The 20,726-nt window shown below is 38.0% G+C and overlaps 1 protein-coding gene across 3 annotated transcripts in view; it reads right to left on the reverse strand.

The window, feature by feature from the left end:
- Positions 1-20,726, reverse strand: part of PATJ (PATJ crumbs cell polarity complex component) — a 160,522-nt gene that overhangs the window by 115,247 nt on the left and 24,549 nt on the right. For all 3 annotated transcript variants that reach the window (XM_074875879.1, XM_074875878.1, XM_074875880.1), the window contains exons 11-17: positions 19,916-20,051; positions 19,496-19,630; positions 12,883-12,959; positions 10,343-10,399; positions 8,866-9,000; positions 5,202-5,366; positions 3,362-3,487 (exon numbers count right to left, since the gene is read on the reverse strand). In XM_074875879.1, coding sequence (XP_074731980.1) covers positions 3,362-3,487; positions 5,202-5,366; positions 8,866-9,000; positions 10,343-10,399; positions 12,883-12,959; positions 19,496-19,630; positions 19,916-20,051 — 831 coding nt within the window. The remainder of the gene's footprint in view (positions 1-3,361; positions 3,488-5,201; positions 5,367-8,865; positions 9,001-10,342; positions 10,400-12,882; positions 12,960-19,495; positions 19,631-19,915; positions 20,052-20,726) is intronic.

Genomic DNA, 20,726 nt, shown 5'->3' on the forward strand with positions numbered 1-20,726 from the left:
CCAAAGTTTTAGGAATACGTGTACAGGCCTTCCAAGAGGACCTTATTAAAAAAAGAAGGCAGCTCTGTTTTAAGCATTTAAATCCCTAAAGACAGACAAAAGAAAACACAGGACAAAGTAGAAATACTATTGATTATGCATAATTGGTATAATTAATTTGTAATTAGTTCATGAAAATATATAGGCATTAGAATTATGCTTGTACATTTCTGGGAATATCCTGCAAGTCACTTGGGATATGCTTATTATTTATTTGATAGATGAAACATTATTAGAAAGATAGCCCATTAAAAATTAATATACCAGAGTAATAATTTCTCGATCTCAGCATTCAGTTTTCTACATAGTCAGATTCCTATTATACCTCACAAAGAGTTTTTATTAATACTGTTTTTCAGAGCGTGACTTGGGAATCGCAACATTTTAGACAACTGAGGTACAATATCCTTTACCTCAAGTATGTAGTCAGTTTTGAAAAAACAAAATGACAAATAGTATAAATCATATACCACAAGAGTATTCAGCACCACCTCTAATTCTGTAATCAAAATTAAGATGGAAAGGTAAAAAGCCTTGCGCTTTAAAACAAATACCAAACAGAAATGGGAAGCAGTAGGAAGAAATTTCCACAGCACCGTAAAGCAGCCTGGTCTTTAATTGCTTAGCATTCTTCCACTTCTGCAGCGCATCTGGCATCGCTCACTGTCATAAATGAACACGTCTGTATGAGCTGGATTTCAGGGGTTCTTAAATACTGCAGATAACAGTCACCAGTCTCTCACAAGAAGCAACTGAAATGGGCTGGCGTACACCGGTACTGCAGTAGCGTTTCAAAGATGTTATCATACCTTGATGTGGGGGGAAAGTAAGGTGGAATAATAGTGCACCACCGTTTTTTAACTTGTAATGTTACTTCAGTATTCCTGCTTATCTTTCTGAAGTCCTACCAATATTTCTGAAGTGCCATTTCAACCAACAGCTACAGAAATAATTTGATCTTAAAAACCCAGAATAATAGTCACATCACCTCCAAGTTGGGTACAATAACACTAAAGTTTCCTTAAACTTCTGTAACAGAGTCAATCCTTATGTGTGTAATTATGAGCACCACAAATAGACCTTCTGCTCAGAATCACCTCTTAAAAAGTTTTTCCTCTCCACCTTATCTCCATTAACACTAACGGAAGCCTAGAAAGGTTGGTCTCTCACTGATGCACCGACCCATGAAGCCAAGCCATTGTGAAAGCCCATCTTCATTTAAAAAAAAAAAAAAAAAAAAAAAAAATCTAAAAAAACCCCCACCTCATATGATTATTCAAAAAGAGCAAAATCAACAGTGGATATATAGTGAAAGTAATGTCGTTTGCCATTATAAGGCTTGAACCTTTTATTGCAAAACAGAGTATGTGCCTAAAAAAACAACTTTCATTTTTTAAAGAAGGGTAAAATTGCAAAAAGAAATATAGAAAACGGAGTTAGGTCTCCAGGTCCTTTAAGCCACAATTAAACACTTCACTGTAATTTTGTGCTTCTCAGCAAATCTGCTTTAAGAATTCTAAACAGTCTCCCAGGAACCACATACTTTTTTTCCCCGACTCCAATCTAGCACGGACAATTATTTATTTTCTTTGCCCTGCACTCAAGAATGTGATGGATGTATTTACATAAACATACACACAGTCACAGATATCTCTATATAAAAATTAATCTGCAGATGATGAAAAGTGTAAAAGATCTGAGAGGCAAATCCCAAACAAAAGAGCATACTTTATACATAAATATCTTGAAATTATAAAGATCTGAGATTAAGTGGTTTACCACTCATTTAGAATTGATTAGAATGTATTTAAATTTAGCTGAAAGTACCACAACATTGCTCATGTATTTGCATCTGCGAATAAGTAAATAAAAAGCCTGTTATTAAAGCCTTCATTAATTCTGATTATATGAGAACTTAAAAGCAAATCTGTGTATTACTGCTCTGTAAAGACTCCTAGCAACTCTACAGTAAAGCTGGCACTGCAACACAACATGTGTCAGCGAAAATGACTAACAGGATCTATTTTCAGTAATCTTAAATCACACTGGTAAAATATAGAATTAACGGTTTTGCATAATACTTCCAATATTTTTTATTCTAATTCATTCCCAATTCATGCCTTATTGTATCAGAAAGTGAATTTTATATCACTAGACATTTATGCACAACAGTTAAACACATTTTATTAAACTACAATGTTTAGGCAGTATTCAGATGTGATGTGTATATTATTATGAAAAGCAATCTAGCTATTTTATTTCCTTATAAATATGATGGCTAGAGGTTTAAAAATATATCATGTTGACTAGAAACATGAAGAACATTTCATTCTGAGTAAAGATTTTGAGAGTTTCTATATATTTAATTGAAGCCAATATTTTGAAAGAAGGAATCATTAATTTTATTAGAATTTTCCCCCAATTAAAGACTTGTCTGTTGATTTTTAAGGAGTTTAACATTTAAGTATACAATCTTCCCCAAAATGGTGGTTCTTGGAGAAATCAAGTTTTAAACTACAAATGACTCCTGAAAGTCAACTTCCTCCCTGCTGCCCCTCGCCCCAAAAATTCTACCTGTATCTCTGGCATACTGGTTTAATAGTTTAAGCAGAGAAGCATAAGTGAAAAATCATTAATTAGGTGCTTTAATCTCTATTCTTATACTAATAAATGAATGTATTAAAGCAAATTTGTGTTTACAGAAACTTGAGTTTGCAACACCGAGTCATCTGTCAGCCCTGATGTTCCCTTTTGACTGTGAAGGACTGTCCTGGTACAGCTTCCTCTGCAAACTCTACTTTTCATGGCTTTATTTGAAGCCTGAGTGAATATTTTCATGGCTTGAGAGGAACCACAGATCACAGACCAGCACGGGTCTATACTCCATTTATAAATGAAAGGTGATTTGGGGCAGCGAGGGGAGAAAAAGCAAAACTCATTAAATTCAGTACGTAGGAAATGATGCTGCAATACCTAAGAAAGTTTGCTTGCCACTCTCATAGTTGAAAAGTCATTCCAAGTTAAAACAAAATAAAACAAAAACCAACCTCCCCCCAATACTTAGCCATAAAACTCAGTTAGGAGGTGGAATTTGATTAAGATTTTGCACTTTATCATGTCCAATCATCAGACTAGTTTGGGACAAGCACTACACTATAATTCATAGAGTTGGCCTCAAAATAAATTACTTTTCCCTACACAGTTTCTAAGCCTAAGTGCTAAGTCAGTTACACAGTAATCAACATCACAAAACACTTTAAGGCACCATACAAGACAAAGGATCAAAGGGATTTTTAGTATTTAGTTATACAGAAAAGTATACCTGATAGTCTAAAATGCTGAATCCTAAACCATTTTTGTCCTTCTCCAGTTCAATAACCTTCACATCAGGAGACCATAATGCCAATTCCCCTTCCTCTTCAGGATTAATGTCTTCCTCGGGTTTCACCTGGAAAATAAAACCTCTAGTTCAAATGCTATTCTTTCAGTTCTTTACAAACACTATTCCTTCAATATTTTGATTAGTAATGGCTCATACATGCCCTAAAATATGACCTTTTGTGGAATTACAACTTCATTAAACATTATGCATCCAGCTTTCTCAAGCTTGCTGCCTTGGATACTCCCCTGGGACTATGCCTACACGTCTTGAGCATCAGAGCCCAACCTGGCATACAAATACCCATGTACTAATCAAATTAGTTGTTATAATATTACTAACCTGCTACATGTTGATGAACTTCAGCTGTCCCATTAGATGCATAAAGGAAAAATAAATATCTTAGCATAAAAGATTTCACCACAGACAGCTAATAGAAAGACCAGATGATCAGGCACATCTGATACTTCTGGCATTAAATATGCAAACAAAAAAATTCTTATATTCTAACTATACAAATAATATCCAATTTGAAAAAGCAGCTTCTTTCACAATTTTTGTGCCAATGTATAAAAGAAAGAGGTATAGTTACCCAGTTTTGTTGAGTAAGGACAGCTTCATAAATACATCTTCCAAAAAGGCATCTTTTGTTGCCTAACTTAAAATGCGTATTTTAACATTACTGCTATTTCATCAATACAATCTTTGCAAAGTATCAATGTATGATGTCCCAAGAAAAACAATAAAATCTTGTACCCATTTATTTCACGCTGATTTAACTTTATTTCTTTGGACAAATATGCCTATTACACAGAGCACTGCCATGAGGCAAAATGAAGACATTTTTCTTCTACACACTCTTTCTTGATACTTTTGACAAAAAAAAGCAGAAATATTCTGAGATTGCTCTAAGGAGAAGGCAACCTCTGTTCACACAGTATCACCTTATGGCAAAGATGTGCAACACAGAAGGTACATGCAACCAAGAAGCACATGGAAAATGTTCAGTAAAATGCAACATTAAAAAACACAGTGGAACAAGTGGTATTGCAACAGAAAGGGCCTTTTACGAGAAGGTATAATACTGTACACCTTATTCTCCCATGAAACAGCCATACTTCTTGTTTAGCTCCCCACCTTAGAGGAAATTAGATCAGAAAATATCAGAAAAGATGAGAAGTCAAGGTGTAAATACTTTTTATAAATAGGAACAACCATTACAAGTGTCGAGATTTAGTTTGAGACTTTAAAGCTTCTGCAATGGAAAGAAACATTAAGTTTCACTTTTTTCTAGTTCTATAAAAACCTACGCAGAACATGGAAGTAATCAGCTAATGGTGGCAAGGATGTGATTTAGTATAATTCAGAGCTCTCACTCACCTATTAAGTGTAAGAATGATGAATGGGATGTACACAGTCAGTATGCTAGCTCGGTGATTTACCTACCTTGTATTTATAGTACAATGAAGTTTCTCATGACCAACCTGTATAAACTGTAGCAGTGTTGCAAACATGAACTATCTTTCACTGAAACACCAGCTGTCCCTTATGAGCCCAAAGTGAATAGCCAAGGCAGCTTTATATGACAATTTAATACAAAGCTGCCTCATATAACTATATATTTTAGGAAATGTTATTTAACACTGAAAAGTGGTCTGGATTGAACAGCAAAAGCAAAACAGAAACACTGTCTTTAAAAAGCTAAATCACTTTCTCAGAAATGTATGCACTTTTTCAAAAAGTTATTGTCCTTTTACACAACTGAATGACATGAGAAGTCTACCTTTTGTTCTGGAGGGGAAACTCTCACGGTGGGTTCATCCACAAGAGACTCACTGCCATCATCAAAAAGTCGCCGACAGCAAACCAGTGTAAATGGGGGTGGCACTTCTTTTAGAAAAGTGATTGCCTCACGGCGTGATTTTCCATATAGCTGAACTCCATTTACCTACACAAAAGGGGGAAACACACATCCACGCTAAGATAATTAAAAGGATATCAACCAGATTCTTTTATTACTTTTTTTGTGTACATGTCTTGCCCCAGCTGAATGTGAAAGTCTAACTTTACCTAGGGGTTCTGGCAAACCTTGCATAGTTTTATTAACATATGCTTCTGAAGTATACATACATTACTGTAAGACTTAAACTTCATCTGCAAGATCTTGTGACTGCTGACTGCTACACCATGTCTCTGCTCTCTTCAGCTTCCTCTAACTTGTTTTCTGCTCACTCCTTTTCCTAGCCTAAATCCTTCCTAGCAATGTTATTTCATTCTCACCTGTTTCTTTGTTGGGGTGTTTTTTTAGCATGTGTTTGAATTTAAAAAGATAATTTAATTTTCCAAAATATTTTGAAAATACACAGATTTTGAGCTCTAATCAAAAACTTGAAGTTAGAACCAGCACATCTTTGTCAGTCGTTTAAAATGTAACAAAATGGTTGAAACTAAAATAGACCCTACAGAAAACACGTCAAAATGTTTATATGGTAAAAAATACAATTACAGTAAGCAATTAATCAGAGAACACTGACAAGGGTCAAAGCTTACCATCCCATAAGCTTTAGATCCTGAGTGACAACAGAAGAGCCTAAGGCATTGTTAATGGATGTTTTAAACCACAGACTTAAAAAAAGAAAACAAAAGGAAGATAGATAGGAGGAGAGAAGGAAGGAAGGAGGAGAGAAGGAAGGAAGGAGGAGAGAAGGAAGGAAGGAGGAGAGAAGGAAGGAAGGAGGAGAGAAGGAAGGAAGGAGGAGAGAAGGAAGGAAGGAGGAGAGAAGGAAGGAAGGAGGAGAGAAGGAAGGAAGGAGGAGAGAAGGAAGGAAGGAGGAGAGAAGAAAATGCTTCTTTAAAAATGGGATACTGCAGTTATACTTCCTCAGGAAAATAAAACTCCAGTGATTCATCCTCTTTCACATATTTTATAACCTGCAGTATCATGAGGGCACCATAGTGGTATCCTTAAATAGGAGGAAAGCAGAACGTCCATAGGTGCCACAGATCCTCTCTGCTGAACAGCAGCACAGCCCCAAAGAGCAGGGGTTTAACCCATCAGTGCTATGGACTCAATCCCAACACCTCCCATGTTTCAGGGATTTCTTTCAGGCTACCTCAGGTCTGCTCTCATGACCAAATGTCCAAAGTGCCTGGAGTGCAACCACTGGTTTAGGAATCCAGTACACATCATCCAAGACCACTCCACAACATGAACCAAAGCACAGTAAGAGGGGATAATTGAAGATTCTCTTCAATACTTCACTCCATACCCAAACTGCAATGCTAATGTAGATGAACCCACATTTGATCCTAGAAAACACAGCATGTGTACATGTACACACCCCAGTACTTGAGGCTGAACCTCACTGTATACTTCCCAGATCTCCTTGTTCTTTAGAAGGACTCAATCTTGTGCAAGACTACACAGCAACCTCACTTTGGCCACCATTTTCTTCCTGATCATCTCTTTTTCTTCCCAACTGTTTCCCTTGTGCTTTTTACAGTGTAAATATAGCTTATACTGTGGGAAACACAGAGTTCCTCTCACGCTATAACCCAGCCAAGGAGAAAAAGTCAGAATGGCGTAACTGGCCTCCAACATGGTAAGGTGAACTGCTATGGGTTTTTTCTGTAAGAATTACAGCAACTGCTGAGCTATCAGGCTAATCCATTAGTTAATTATTTAAGCAGAAGTATCTATGCGTAAGGATTTTTTAATGCATTGAGAGTGGCGGTGTGGTGGAAAGTTACCGGCACTTCTCAGCATACTGTGATTGATGGAAAAGAGCTACCGCGCACGCCCAGGCGGACCTGGGGACTCCCATTGCTTCTTTTGCAGCTGCCAGAAATTGGCCTCTAAACACGCAAGGTGCCCTACACCCCATTCATTCCCCACACCACTCAAGTTAGTTGTGCCATCAAATAGGAGCGAGTGAAATTGTGTAACAAAACTAGAAGGACACAAGGAAGCAATTTACTCCTAAAAAAGAACACAATGAAATTAGCTAAAGTTGGGGGGCGGGGGGGGAAGAAAATACCATGCTTTCTATCGTAATTCAAACACGTCATTAAAAATAATCAATGTTCAACCTCAATATATATTAAAAAAAATTCCTTGCTGATCACATTTTAATCCCAACTGTATCAGGCCCAGGTAGAGCTGCTTGTTTGCAGAATGGGGCTGTCACTTTTTCCATTGCAAACCCCTACTTAAGGGGATTTATAACTTGGCTGCAAAAACATACTCTGGGCTAAACCTGGCATATATAGCTTTAGCCCCAGAGCACATTTTTATTTTGTTGGGGTTTTTTTCCAGCTACAGAGTAGAAAAAAAATTTATGCTCACTAGGTCTGGCCATATCTGTGACCTTAATTGTAAGTACACAGTAATAAGTAAAACTGTTAAATATATACAATTAAAGTTTCCTAAGTTACTCTACAGCACTGCATTATTGCTTTTTGTATACTATTTTTTGTTTAGTGGCCAAGGAATTTAAACAACACTTCCAGCATTCCATTAATCCCTTCCTTTAGGAATCAAGATTTCCTCCATTAAGCAATAACTGAAGAAAATGTTTTAGGTTTTAGTGATACCAGTATGAATTTTTGATGTTACAGGGTGAACAAGTAAAAGCAAGAAAGCTGTACACCTAACAAATTAATCTTTCAGAAGGCCTAATTCTGTTCCCACTGATGTCAATTAAATGTTCTTTGCATCCACTAAAAAAGGTTCAAATCCAAAATATTCCACAAAGAGGAGGCATTCAGTAGGAAATTAATGTCTTTTCACTTGCAGGCTGAGATACAGATAGGTATACATACACACACATACACAAAATAGGTATTATTTTAATACTATCAAATAAATATTATTCCTAAGCAAATAGGTCTGGTCTGTTTCCGATAACTTCAAAGCTGTCCCAATACCTCTTTATACATATTTAAACAAACTGATGTACTATCTCATACACATAAATGTTTTTCAACACTCAACAAGCAAGGTATAATGTGTAACAGGAACCACTAGTCCTGAGACTGTTGTAAATTTTTTAGGACTGACAAATATGAAGAAAGATTATCCACCACAAAAGCTAACGCCAAATTGCTGAAAAGACTGAGTTAAAGGACTACAGATATATTCAACACAAATATTATCTATGCCCCTATAACTCTTGATACTCTTGTTAAATCATTTCAGAAAAAAAAAACCATGAAGTTACTAAGAGGTCACGAGAATTTGACATTTTGTCTGTAAAGGAGGAATGAAACAGTGAAGAAAATGAATGTGACTTCCAAAGCACTACTCTCAACTGCTTCCACAACCAACTCTTGAATACTGCTATTGCACACACAGCAGTCAAACCGGAATTTAACACAAGCATTTTTAAGAAGGCTAAGCAAACAGGAAATATGTCAGTTCTATTTTTTGGGGGGTTTTATTTTTTTACCTCCAGAAGTTCATCCTCCAGTTGCAGAAGACCAAGTGTTGCAGCTGGACCATCTGAAGCAATTGATGATATATAATGATGTCCATCAAACGTATCAAGCTCAACTCCTAATCTCAAAGTGTGGATGGGTAACAGCTGTCAAAAGACAAGTATGGCTGAGAACGTATATATCTTTTATCTACCACAATATAAGTATATTTAGGATTCAGTAGCTCACCAAATTAAACTAAGCATACAGTAAGATGATTGCCTTTATACTGACAGCATCTACGTTACAGCACGTGTGTCCATAATTTCTCTATACAAACTGTTTACACAAATAAAAACATCCAATCTGCCCTTTGGGGGAAGGAGCAATTTGAACTGTATTCTTAAATAAGGTTACCATCTTGGAAAAAATGCAGAGAAGAGTAACACCTAAAGTCTATCCTATCCAAAAGGTGAGTTTTCAACAAAACTGAAAGACATTCCATAATCACCATAAAAACTCATCACAAGATCAGCTGTCTTACTCCTTTAGGAGCTACACTACTTTGAGGTAGGAAAAATATCCATAAAGCACCCTCTGCAAATAGCTAATAATACTGGCATCCCTGTTTCTGCAAGGTGAAATCACTGATTTGGTGTTAGCCTTTTCCCAGTGGGCCTCCTTAATTTGGATTTTTTCTCTAGGGAGCCTCCAACCATTAGTGTCTTAGGTCTGCTAATACTAGGAAGACTAGAACAGAACTGATACGCTATCCAGACAAGACAGCAGAAATCATGGCAACTTTGGGGAGAAGAGATGATCAACAGTATCTGCTCCTTCAGTTTGGCCATTTTCTGGCTTTTTATTACTTAAATTGAAACACTGACTGTCCTTCTGGTTCCAAATTAATTCTAGATATTCAAGTGAAAGGAGCAATCCATTCCCAGCATTCAATTCTCAAACATCCATTCTCAACATTCCCTCACACCCATGTCTGATCATGAGTTTATGGCATTTCTTCACTGAGACATCCCCACAAGTATATAAATGCATCACCTTCACAAACTTCTTTTGCACAATATTAACACACATATCTTGAAAATCTCTCAAAAGCCTCGAAAGTCTGAAATTAGTTTCAGCTCTGACCATTTTGATTAAATGGATCACTATGGGAAACTCCTCTGCAGGACGATGACACTGTTCAGCACTTTCAACAACTGAATTTCAATGCAGTTAAGTAGCCCCAAATTTGAGGCATATATGCATGGTTTGGGTTTTGAGGGTTTTTTTGTTTTGTTTAGAGGTGTGTGTGTGTGTATTAAAAGGTTTGTTTGCCCATGCTATGAAAAGGTATTGGACCAGTCCAGAAGACAAGCAGAATATTGGTAGCCTTTTTTTGGAGTCAAAGGCACTAAATTTCTGAAACACATAAATGCAGAATTGTGTCATGCCCTCCTGGGATTACTCTGCCAACATATACCATGGAGGAAACCATCATGTAAGTCATACCTTTGAGTACTTCTGGAGCTCCAAATCATCTGTAATGGGCGTATCCACATTCACAACCTAAAAATTGTACATCATAACATTTTTAAAAATAGCAGGACAATAAAGACTTTACCAGAATGATGAATTCTGGCAAAAAAACTGATGAGCAAAATAAGCTGTACTTAAACAAAGTCACATTGACGCAAAATAATTTTAAACAAATGTTAGGAAAAAGTCTTTCAGACACAGAACATTTACAACTAGGAATGTGGTGATTATGCACTATTAGCAGACTCCAATATTATTCTATTCCCAAAGCCCAAGTGCCAATTTCAGTCAAGTTCAGTAATCCTGTATAAGCACAAAATGCCATTATGTTTGACACAAATACCCAAACTGACTTGCCAATCAGAATCTGAAAAGTACAATAGTTCAAGTTATTACTTCAGGCTATAGTACAGCCATCTAACATCTAGACTAAACCACCATCTTCTGCAGCAAGTTTCTAGCATGGCTTGAAATACATGAGCTTAATTACCAGATTTGAATGCAAAGTGGAGTGTTGAAAAGAGTGACAAGAAATCCCTTCAGTACATCTTCTTTTTTAAAATATTAATAAAATACTGATGTTCACCACCATTTCCTTGTAATGTTCTTAGTTACCGTGATTTATTTATCTGTAACCTCAGAAGGTTATTTACTCCAATTTTAAATGTAATAAGATGACATCTGGGGTGATCTATGACCCAGGGTTGGAGTTTGGGACACTGAAGTTGAATATGTTTGGGAGGATTGCTACACTTGTTAGATTTGGAAAATATATAGCCTTGCAAAAAATCAGGTAACTTCAGGCTCCTTTGGAAATTTCTAGTTTAACAAAGTATCTATGAAATAATACCAAGGCTCAGCTTTTTCTTTTGGCTTAATTTTAAATAGGGCTTCCAGCATCTTGTTTTCCAGTACTTTGGGTATTTTTCCCCAACAGAAAGAAGCTATTTCATGTCCATTCAGCTGTAACTAAATGAATCTATGACTGGTAAGTCCTCAGCTTGACTGCTCATGTTTAGGTACCTGGCAACAAATACCACACAGTCATACACCCCTGTACAGACTTCCAGGTCCTCTTTCTGTTTCAGCAGGATCTCAGCTCCTTCCATTGGTACCACAAAGAATCAGCAGCACAGAAACTATGAGTGACACCAAACCCTCTCTTCAAACAGCTATTTGGTCCAAAGAGAAATACTTCTGAGAGAATACTCAAACTTATAAGCACCTTCAGGGTGACTTTCTGGGAGCTGAGTGTAGGAGTAAGGATAGTGTGAAACAGGGATTGCACTATCAGGCTGACATCGAACTAAACGTTGTTATTGAATGCAGCCAAGAAAGATTAGAGGTAGGTGCAGACAACAAGAACAGGAAGAACCGAAAAATTACTTTCAAAATGGGATGCCACAACAGTTTCCTTCTATTATTTAAAAGGACCAATCATTAACATTTTCACTCCTGACATTTTACTGGAGGCAGCTAAAGAAGAATTAGAAACGGACGGTTTCATGAACTAAGCAGGTTTTCGTCCTCTGTGGGAAGTGTGATAGCGCTAAGGGAAGTAATATCAGACTCTTGAAATGTAAGGATGGGAATACCAAGCAACTGAAGTGGGCAGCCAAACAGATTTATTGCATCATGTACATAATCTTACACGAACTTCAGATCTTAAAGGAGTGCTAATGGAAAGAAGAGAAGCGAGTTTCTCAAGGCAATTCTTAAAGCTACTTTAAATCTTCCAGCGAGTGACTGGAACGATGGCTACTCCAAGTAGTAAAAATAAGTGTCTCTAAATCAACTGGACAAGCATTGCAAAGACAAACAGGGCGTTTTCTTGGTGGTGGTGAGAATTTTTTAAGTCTTCAGAAAGAACACTGGCTGGAGTCTTTTATCTGTACTCACTAGCTAACACAGCACTGAAAAGCAGTAGTGAGTTACAATTTCAGTCAACTCCTTATGACAATTCATCAAAACAATCTTTTGCCTGGCAATTATTTAATACAAAGTGAAGAAATATCTAAGAGACACTGGCACCACGAAGTTACAGTACTGTGAATTACTTCCTCTTTTCCCAGCATATTTGAAAATCATTCTTTCATTCTTCTAATAAAATTGTAAGATTCTTCATGAAACACAGGAGCTCTATCCTGAGCCTTTTTTTCCCAGTGCACAATAAAACAAATAGATCATAAATGAAATCATAAAAATGCCACATATTTTAAGTGGGTGCTATGATGCAGATTTAAAAGGACAGTTGATTTTCTTAAATCACTGTTCCTGTCTACTATCTGTGTAACATTAGTATCTATATAAACAGAATTTAAAAAAACCCCAAACAACAACTCATCATAACACTCCTATATTTCAGCCTTGATGTTATGGGAAACAAAATGTGATGTTACTGATCTGTTCCAAACACTAAACTGTTCTATCAACAGTCTGTAATGCTAAGCTCACAGATCTGTAATTTAAAGAAATAACATAAATTAAACATAGTTTATTGAAAGATAACATACCATAACTTCGTATTCAGGTCCTAGCAGGTTTTCCCACTTGGATTTCAGCTCACGTGCTGGAGGGAGGGGGACTCTTCCTAAATATGAAAGTGAATATTAAATTTACAAGCACATTGTACATTGGGAAGTACAGTTACTTCTAAATACTTCAGTAAAAATTCAGTGTAAATAAAAGATTAGAGGGAATAATCCCAAAAAGGAAAGTGCATTAAGCTGAGTTTATCAAACAGTGCAAACCAAAAATGTCTTTCTTAGGAAAACAATGCAAAATGTCAGCTACTGCTAACGTGTGATTTATTCAACTGAGAAGCAGAAGAGGTGATACTTGCATTGATGAGATGCGAGTTCTGTACCATATAGTACTGTAAATAAATCATTCTTTCAGGCTGCAAAACAAATTTCACATGACTTCATAATTTGTTGCTATAAAAATGCTTGCCACTCCAGGGAAGCATCATCTCCCACCAAAATGAACTCCCTTAAGAAGTAAAACACCTGACAAGATATTGCTGTTATCGAGGGGCTGTGTCAGCACAGTGCAGTCACAGACTTTATTTATACATTTGGCAGGTATAAAGGCTTGTCTACTTTAATTAGGCCAGTAAGTAACATGAGCTTTAATATAAGCTCCAGTTCTAAACCAGTCTTCCGTGGGAACTTGGCTATCTTGACATTTATATCTTTTCAGCTTTCTTACTTATGCAACCAAGGCAGTATTACATTCATGTAAGACAATTTGACAGAGCTAGACAGCATAAAATGACTGGCTGCCCTGCATTTGACCTCATCCAGAAGCTCAGCTCACATATAAAGTTCCAAGCTGAAGCAATGTTTAACTGGTAAGAATCAAGCTCTAAAGCAAATTCCATCTAGCAGCTACAGCAGCAGCAACTGGGGTCTGAATTACTGAAAACTGTTTTTTTTCCCCCGAACGACTGTAATAGTTTGTCAGATGTCTAGACAAGGCACAGACCACTTAGTATTGCTGATGTGGGTGTGATTTACATTCTAAATTTCAGTACGACACATTTTGCACACAAACTAGTGAGTAAAATACCTCAAAGGGGGAATTTTGAAGACACCAAGAGAAGCTCTGAGCCTACCCACTAGCAAAAGCCAACACAAATGGGATGTCAAGCAGCCTCTGCTTTCAACACCTTTGTAGACTGCAAAGATAAACCATGAGCTTTGCAATACAATCCTCATTACATCATTTTATAACTTCGAAGTTTTCCGCTCATTAAAAAGAAAGATTTAAGTTAACTTATACAACAACATAACCCATCACTGTATCTCTTCCACCCCCTTTCTGTCATGCCAGATAGGCAAATTCTGTCCGATCCGCACTGAGAGACCACACTCCTCAGAGCCTAACAACTGAGATTTCACTTGGGAATATCCAGAGAATCTTTAACCTATAGGCTCAAGGAGATACAGATATTCAAGGATTCCAGCAATTCAGATAACTCTTTTCTGTCACCAAAAAGAAACCCCACCAAGAATAAAAACGGGTTTATAAATACAGCCCACAGTTCTGTCTGAACTAAAATATCATCTTAAAAAAAAAAGGGAAGATAAATTGTCCCAAAATTCTCAGCTGTGAGTTAAGGGGTTTTTCCTCCATTGAAATTTAATTGAAGTTTCTAAGGAGAGGTCATCTTCGTGAGCTTTGTTATCAAGCGTAGGCCGATCACTATCTTTACTTCCCAGCTGTAGCAAAACCAGAACACCAATGCATTTTTCTACTCCTTCTATTTGCAAAAATACATAGGGACAGAAATTCGTTAGTCTCTTTTTCTGCTATTACAAGGTTATAGCGTGAACACACAGGACCTAAGCACCTGCAGTCGCCTGTGCAGCCAAATACAGATTTTAAGGTTCACCAGAAGTAATGAGTCTTAGGGTCAGACTCAAAGTTCAGTTCAGTAACTGTAAGCTGTGTTCAGTTGGCTGAATACAGATTTTTTTGTCACTTCCAAAACACATTACCAAAACCTATGAGTTGTTCAGAGCAGGTGCTGATTCACGTCTCCATTTGAAGTTTCCCCCTTTCTTTCTTTCAAACACACTTTGAAGTCTTTGCTTGTAACTTCCTCAGAACTGTGGAAATGTTGGCTAGAGGGATTTGAGTTAAATATATTCAGTTCCAATGGTATCACCCAGTTCACTTAAAGTGCTTCTTTTTCCTCAAACAGCTTTTTCCACATGGCAGCTAATAGGAAGTGTCTCTCATCCAGCTGGATTTCTCATAACCTGAGATATGTACCACATATTCTATAATGTGCAAGGCCTCAGAAATGAAAACACTTCCCAGGGACAGCTTTCATTAGCAACAATTTTCAACATATTTAGTCCGTCCTTCTGCCCGCACTTCCATACAGTTTTTTATTTCTAATTAGCAAGCATCAAGAATAAATCACAAGTGTATTGTAAAAATCATCTTTCCCAATTAAAATTGCGGGCATCTTCAAAATTGGGACCTTTTCTTCTTGCAATTTCCTCCTGGTTTCACAAAATTACTATACAAGGATGTGTACTGTACTCTAGTGCACTTTGTTAATGCACTACCTTTCTCTGCCCTACTGTTGGATATCTTTCCCCAGCCGTCTTTCAGCGCCTGACTAGCATCATCATATCTTTAGGTTTTGAGTACTGCTGCAAGGCAAAAGAAAGCAGTTCTGCCCAGTCTGCAGTCTTGCAGATGCAGCTGTTAAGTTAATTGCCTCTAGTCTGCTAGCAGAAAGTTTCAGGCCTCGTGCACACTGCATCCTAAACCATGTTGCCTTTGTAACAGAACTGCTTAAGCACGGTTTTGCCTGGCCAGAATTACTATTTAATATCTCTCCAGGAAACACAATTTAATAAGAATTTCACACAACTGGGCTTAAAGGGAAGTAATACACATTTTATAAAACATACTTTTTACATTAAACTTCTAAAACCATTTCCAGAGTTTAGTCAGAGCCTTAAATTAGTAATATTTACTTTAGCACTATTATAATGAAGTGCCCATCACCATGTCCAAAATAAGCACCTATCTTTGGAATTTAAACTTGGCCATTAAACTCTATTCCAAGGTGAAATCTTATACATGGTATTTCAGCAGGAGTAAAATTTGCAACTAAGTATTTCAACTGTTTAACAGATATACACACACACACACATTTTATAGTTGCATAAAGCTTTTGCAGAACCTTGTAACTTAAAGTGGTTTTTCACTATGAAAAACCACAGTGTAATCAAGCAATGATACTTGCTTACCATTGCATTAAATGCTCCTGATTCATGACTCAGTTTCAAAGCCATGCCCATCGCATTATCCTGCTGGCCGGGGGAAGACCAGCACTGCTAGATGGTATCAAGGGCAGTATCCAACTACAAACAAACAATGTCTTCAGTGTTTAAATTTTGGTATCCCAAGACACACTGTGCACACGAACACATTGTCCTGTATTCTCCAGGGTAAGGGGAGCTTGGATACATAGGAGAATAGAAAAATCTCGTACACATGCTACATGATGCACTGGGGAACACAGGGCAGATAGACCCCACTGCCCCTGCAAGGGATCAGCGTGGGTCCAACCGGCAGCTGTGGATTCCAGGCAATGAAGTCCTGCACGATACTCCACAGGGCTCCAAGGAAGGGGATTACGAGATCTGCAAAACGCTGGAATTGAAGGGGAGCCACTCATATACACACAACTTGGTTACAAACTCCTTTTGAAACTAAGGGCTTTGGATTATTTATGGAGAGGCAGTGGATTCACATCAAAGCAGTTTGGGGCTGCTATGAAAAAGGCTCAGAAATACAGTTTGATCCAAGCTGATTATCAGCAGAACAGGGATCACTGAGGCATATCTAGATAGCACACCTCAAGACTAACAGTTTGTTAACTTCAAGCCAGGTAAAAGCAATTTTAGTTCCCAGCATAAACTGATCCTGGCACTGATATACCGTATTTGCACAGTACTAGGTATTAGGTAACAAATTCCTCAAAAAGTTCACTTTGCATCAGGGCAGACATCTGCAGCCTGTGAGACAAGATAACCCAATCACGAGTAGTCAGGAACTGACTACAGAGATATTGTTCGCTTCAGTAGAAAAAGAAAATCCTTCATGCATAGAAAGTTCCACAGTAAAAAAGCACTGGGTAAATGACACAGGACAGCATGTGTTGCTCTTTTCTAGCCTCTGTCAAGCAAGTGTAAATCCTCCTGGCTCTTCTGCCTCTAAATACATCCAACTGCTAACTCCTTAAGTTATTCGTCCATTGTAACTACAAATCAATATATGCTTTTCCATTCATACAGCTAAAACAATGCTTTGATAACCTCACATCTCAGCTACTCAACCACCTCTATTTTGGCTTCCTATTTCTGGGAACATGCAAAAGTCACAACAAAGGATGTCTGGTTACAAGGCTTGGACAGAAAAGTAAAACAGAATGGAACATAGGAACTGCTACATTTCTCTCGTTTCCAGCTTGTCTTTAATACTGACAGATCTTCCACAATCATAGCAAAATTGTTATTCATTGACAGCCGTAATTTAGAATCCTCTATTACATCTACATATCTTAGAAACTACAAGGCATAAGGATAATTTATGCTGACTTTAACACAAGCTGTAGAAATTCACCCAGAAGTTCCTGTAGAAGAGCCCAGAAATCTGTAGGGGAATTGAAGCATGCCTTCTGGAAAGGCCTCCAACCTTGATTCGGAACCCAGCTAAAAACCAAAGCAATCCATGCCTTTGTTATCTGCCCCTATGCCCAACTGCCTTTGCTGTTAAAAACACATGCCTAATTTGAACTCTTGTCCAGCTTCTAATTCCAGCTATCAGGTCTTTATGCCTATTATGCTTTTGCCAGATCAGAGATTCTCATCTGCCTGCATAGGTGTGCAGTCAACAGTTTCCAGTTCAGTTAATAAGCTCAGGACAAGCAAGCCAGAAATTGCATGTCTAGGGACTGAACTCTCATTTCCAACAGTAGCACGGGAGGAAGCTGTATGCAACAGTATTAGTACCACAAGGTAAACGAGTTGGGTCTGGGAAGCAGCAGGCAGCAAGGAGAGGTTCCTTGCCAAGTGGGGAATCTCAGAGGAGGTGGACAAAGCTTGTGTGGGGCTTCCTACTTCTCTGGCACTGCAGGAAATGTCAGTGACCAGGAGCACTATCAGCAGGACAAGCAAACAGGAGCAAGGCAGTTAACGTGGCAGGTGGCACACAGGTGAGATAGATGTTTGTGGAAATGGCATCTGTCTCACTTGTGTGGAAAATGACACACAAATGGAGACACATCACAAGACATGATCCCCTGTCCCTGCTGCTGCAGTCACCTCTGGTCCTTCAGCAAAGCCCTACTCAGTCAAAACACCTGAGAGAAGATGCTGCAGCTCAGGTCCCAGGTTGCAGGAGGCCAAGTCGAGCAGCTCAGAATGTGAGTTCTGATTTATTCTGGTTTTATGTATTTATTAGTTACCGCAGTGCCAAAAGAGGAAACTGTAACAAAAGGGCATCAGACATGATGTACAGGAAACCAAGAGTATATTTTGAAAAGACTCTGCAGATGCAGGAGCCTAAGACCTGCGAGGGTAAGAAGATAGGTATGACTGAGGTAATACTGGAACAGGAAGTAAATGTGCATTCCCAAGAGTTCCCTCTCCTGATGCTGTTCACTTAGCAATCTGGTTCAGGGCCCTGGCAGCAGAGGAGAATGATCACATCTTCTCTGTCAGGAGAAAACTGCAGGCAGGAGGCCTCAGGTCATCAGAACAGGACGAAGGGTGGAAAGAGGAATTGGTAAGCTGGAAGCATTCAGCTCTATAGAGCTGATGAGATTCATTCCAGAGTACTGAAAGGGCTGTACCTCCACTGCCTATAATCTACAAAAAAACCAAACCAAACCAAAACATGGCAATCAAAGGGGGATCACTAATGTCTGGAAAGGGCAAACTTTATGGAAGGAGGAAGATCCAAAGAATTATAGGCCAGTCAGTCTCATCTTTGGCCCTGGAGAGATCATGAGATACTTCCTCTTGGAATCCATTTCCAAAGACATAAGTGATAAGAAGGCAAATCAAGAACAGCTAATATAGATTTGCCAAATAAGTGACCAATCTGACTGTCAAGATAGCTATGTGGATGAATGCTGTAATACACCTCAACTTCACCGAAGCTTCTGACACTGTTTATATCAGCATTCTCATTTGGAAACTCAGGAAGCATGGGTTTGATGACTGTTAAATAGGCTGAAAACTACATGGACCACTGGTCTCACAGACAGCTTTAACCAATGGCTTGACAGCCAGTTCAAGAGAAGTTCAATAGCTACAGGGGCCAATATTATTGAGTCTCTTCATCAGTGACCTCCATGATGATACAGAATGCACTCTCAGCAAACCTGAGGACAGTGCTACATTTTGGGGATTAGGTGGGGCAGGAGAGTTGATAGATCCAACAGGTAGAGCTTTACTTCAGAGGGTCCTGAATAAAAAGCATCACAGAGCAAAAACTAAAGATGGAGCAAGCTACAACACCCCATCAGTATTGAAAATGGATTAAAGGCAATTCCAAAGACTCAGAAGAGACACTGCAAGATATTTTATTCACCTGTTTTACGTAGACTTTGTTTCTTGTCATTTCGAAGACTATCCTTCCATTCTTGGTTTTCGTCATTCTTAGTGTCCACACTAGTTTCAGTCCCTATAGCTCCAGGGGACACAAAGGTTGGAACAGTTGGCTGCACTGTGAAAACAGATGAAAAAAAAAAAATCATATGCTGCAAAATATATGAAGTAGTAACACCGCCTATTTTTTTTTTTTTTTTGGCTACACAGGTTTTGCACTCAATTTTCCTGAATCCCTCATTTCTGTTTCTTTCCATTCCTCCTTAAGTATCTCATTTTCTACAGCACGACCTGACAAAATCTAGGATCATGTGGTATCTAGTCCTAATTGTTAAATTAGGTAACCGTAAATTGAGTGAAAAATAAAATCAGTTGCTGAAAAAGGGAAGAAAAAAAATATTACCTCTATCTGAAGGTCTTTCTGAAGAAATAGTAGAAGGTTTCCTTCTAAGTAAGGTAAGGCGTACAGTCTGTCCTGTGTTACGCAGTGCCTCTACCACCTCTTGGTTGGTATAATCCTGTATATTAACTCCATCAACCTAAACCAAGAAAATTGTATCATACAATAGCAATCACATTACATTCTTAGGCTGCACCATACACTGTAAGCAACATCCACATTATTTTGTGCAGAAATTATAGGGTTATTCACCCAAGACAGTAGTATTTGCAAAACAATCTCACTAAATCAGTTACATTTCGCTAATTGGATAATATTTTCAAAATGCATTTTAAAAGGAAACACAACAGTAATTTCTCTGTCTTCGTGGGGCAACCACAAAACAGAATTTACTATTCTAAGTATGCACTGATTTCCCCCTACAATTTTTTTGCTTACAAAAACCAGCTTGAGGAGTATTGTGGAGGAAGCTTCCCAGCAAGAGTAGTCAACCCAGAACTCCGTTCAGTTCTTTATCACTGTTAATTTTCTCATGGATTTCTAACATGCCCCACACAAGCCTGTACACATAACTGTTCATATAATAGACTCTGAACAGCCCGATTCTTACATTAATTAAAATGTTTTGGTTTATACCAAAATACTCTGTTCCCCTCACTCCTAGATCATGCATCAATAGTGGCTTCTCCTGTAAAGCTGCAGATAAAAGCATAAGATTGTATCAATTTTTGCTCTCACAAAGGAGAAGCTGACTTTGGAAGGTCTGGCATAGCACACATTTTAAAAGTAATTTAAAATCGTATCTCTATAAATA

This window comes from Strix uralensis, chromosome 8 (genome assembly GCF_047716275.1).
Source record: "Strix uralensis isolate ZFMK-TIS-50842 chromosome 8, bStrUra1, whole genome shotgun sequence".
Lineage (NCBI taxonomy): Eukaryota > Metazoa > Chordata > Aves > Strigiformes > Strigidae > Strix > Strix uralensis.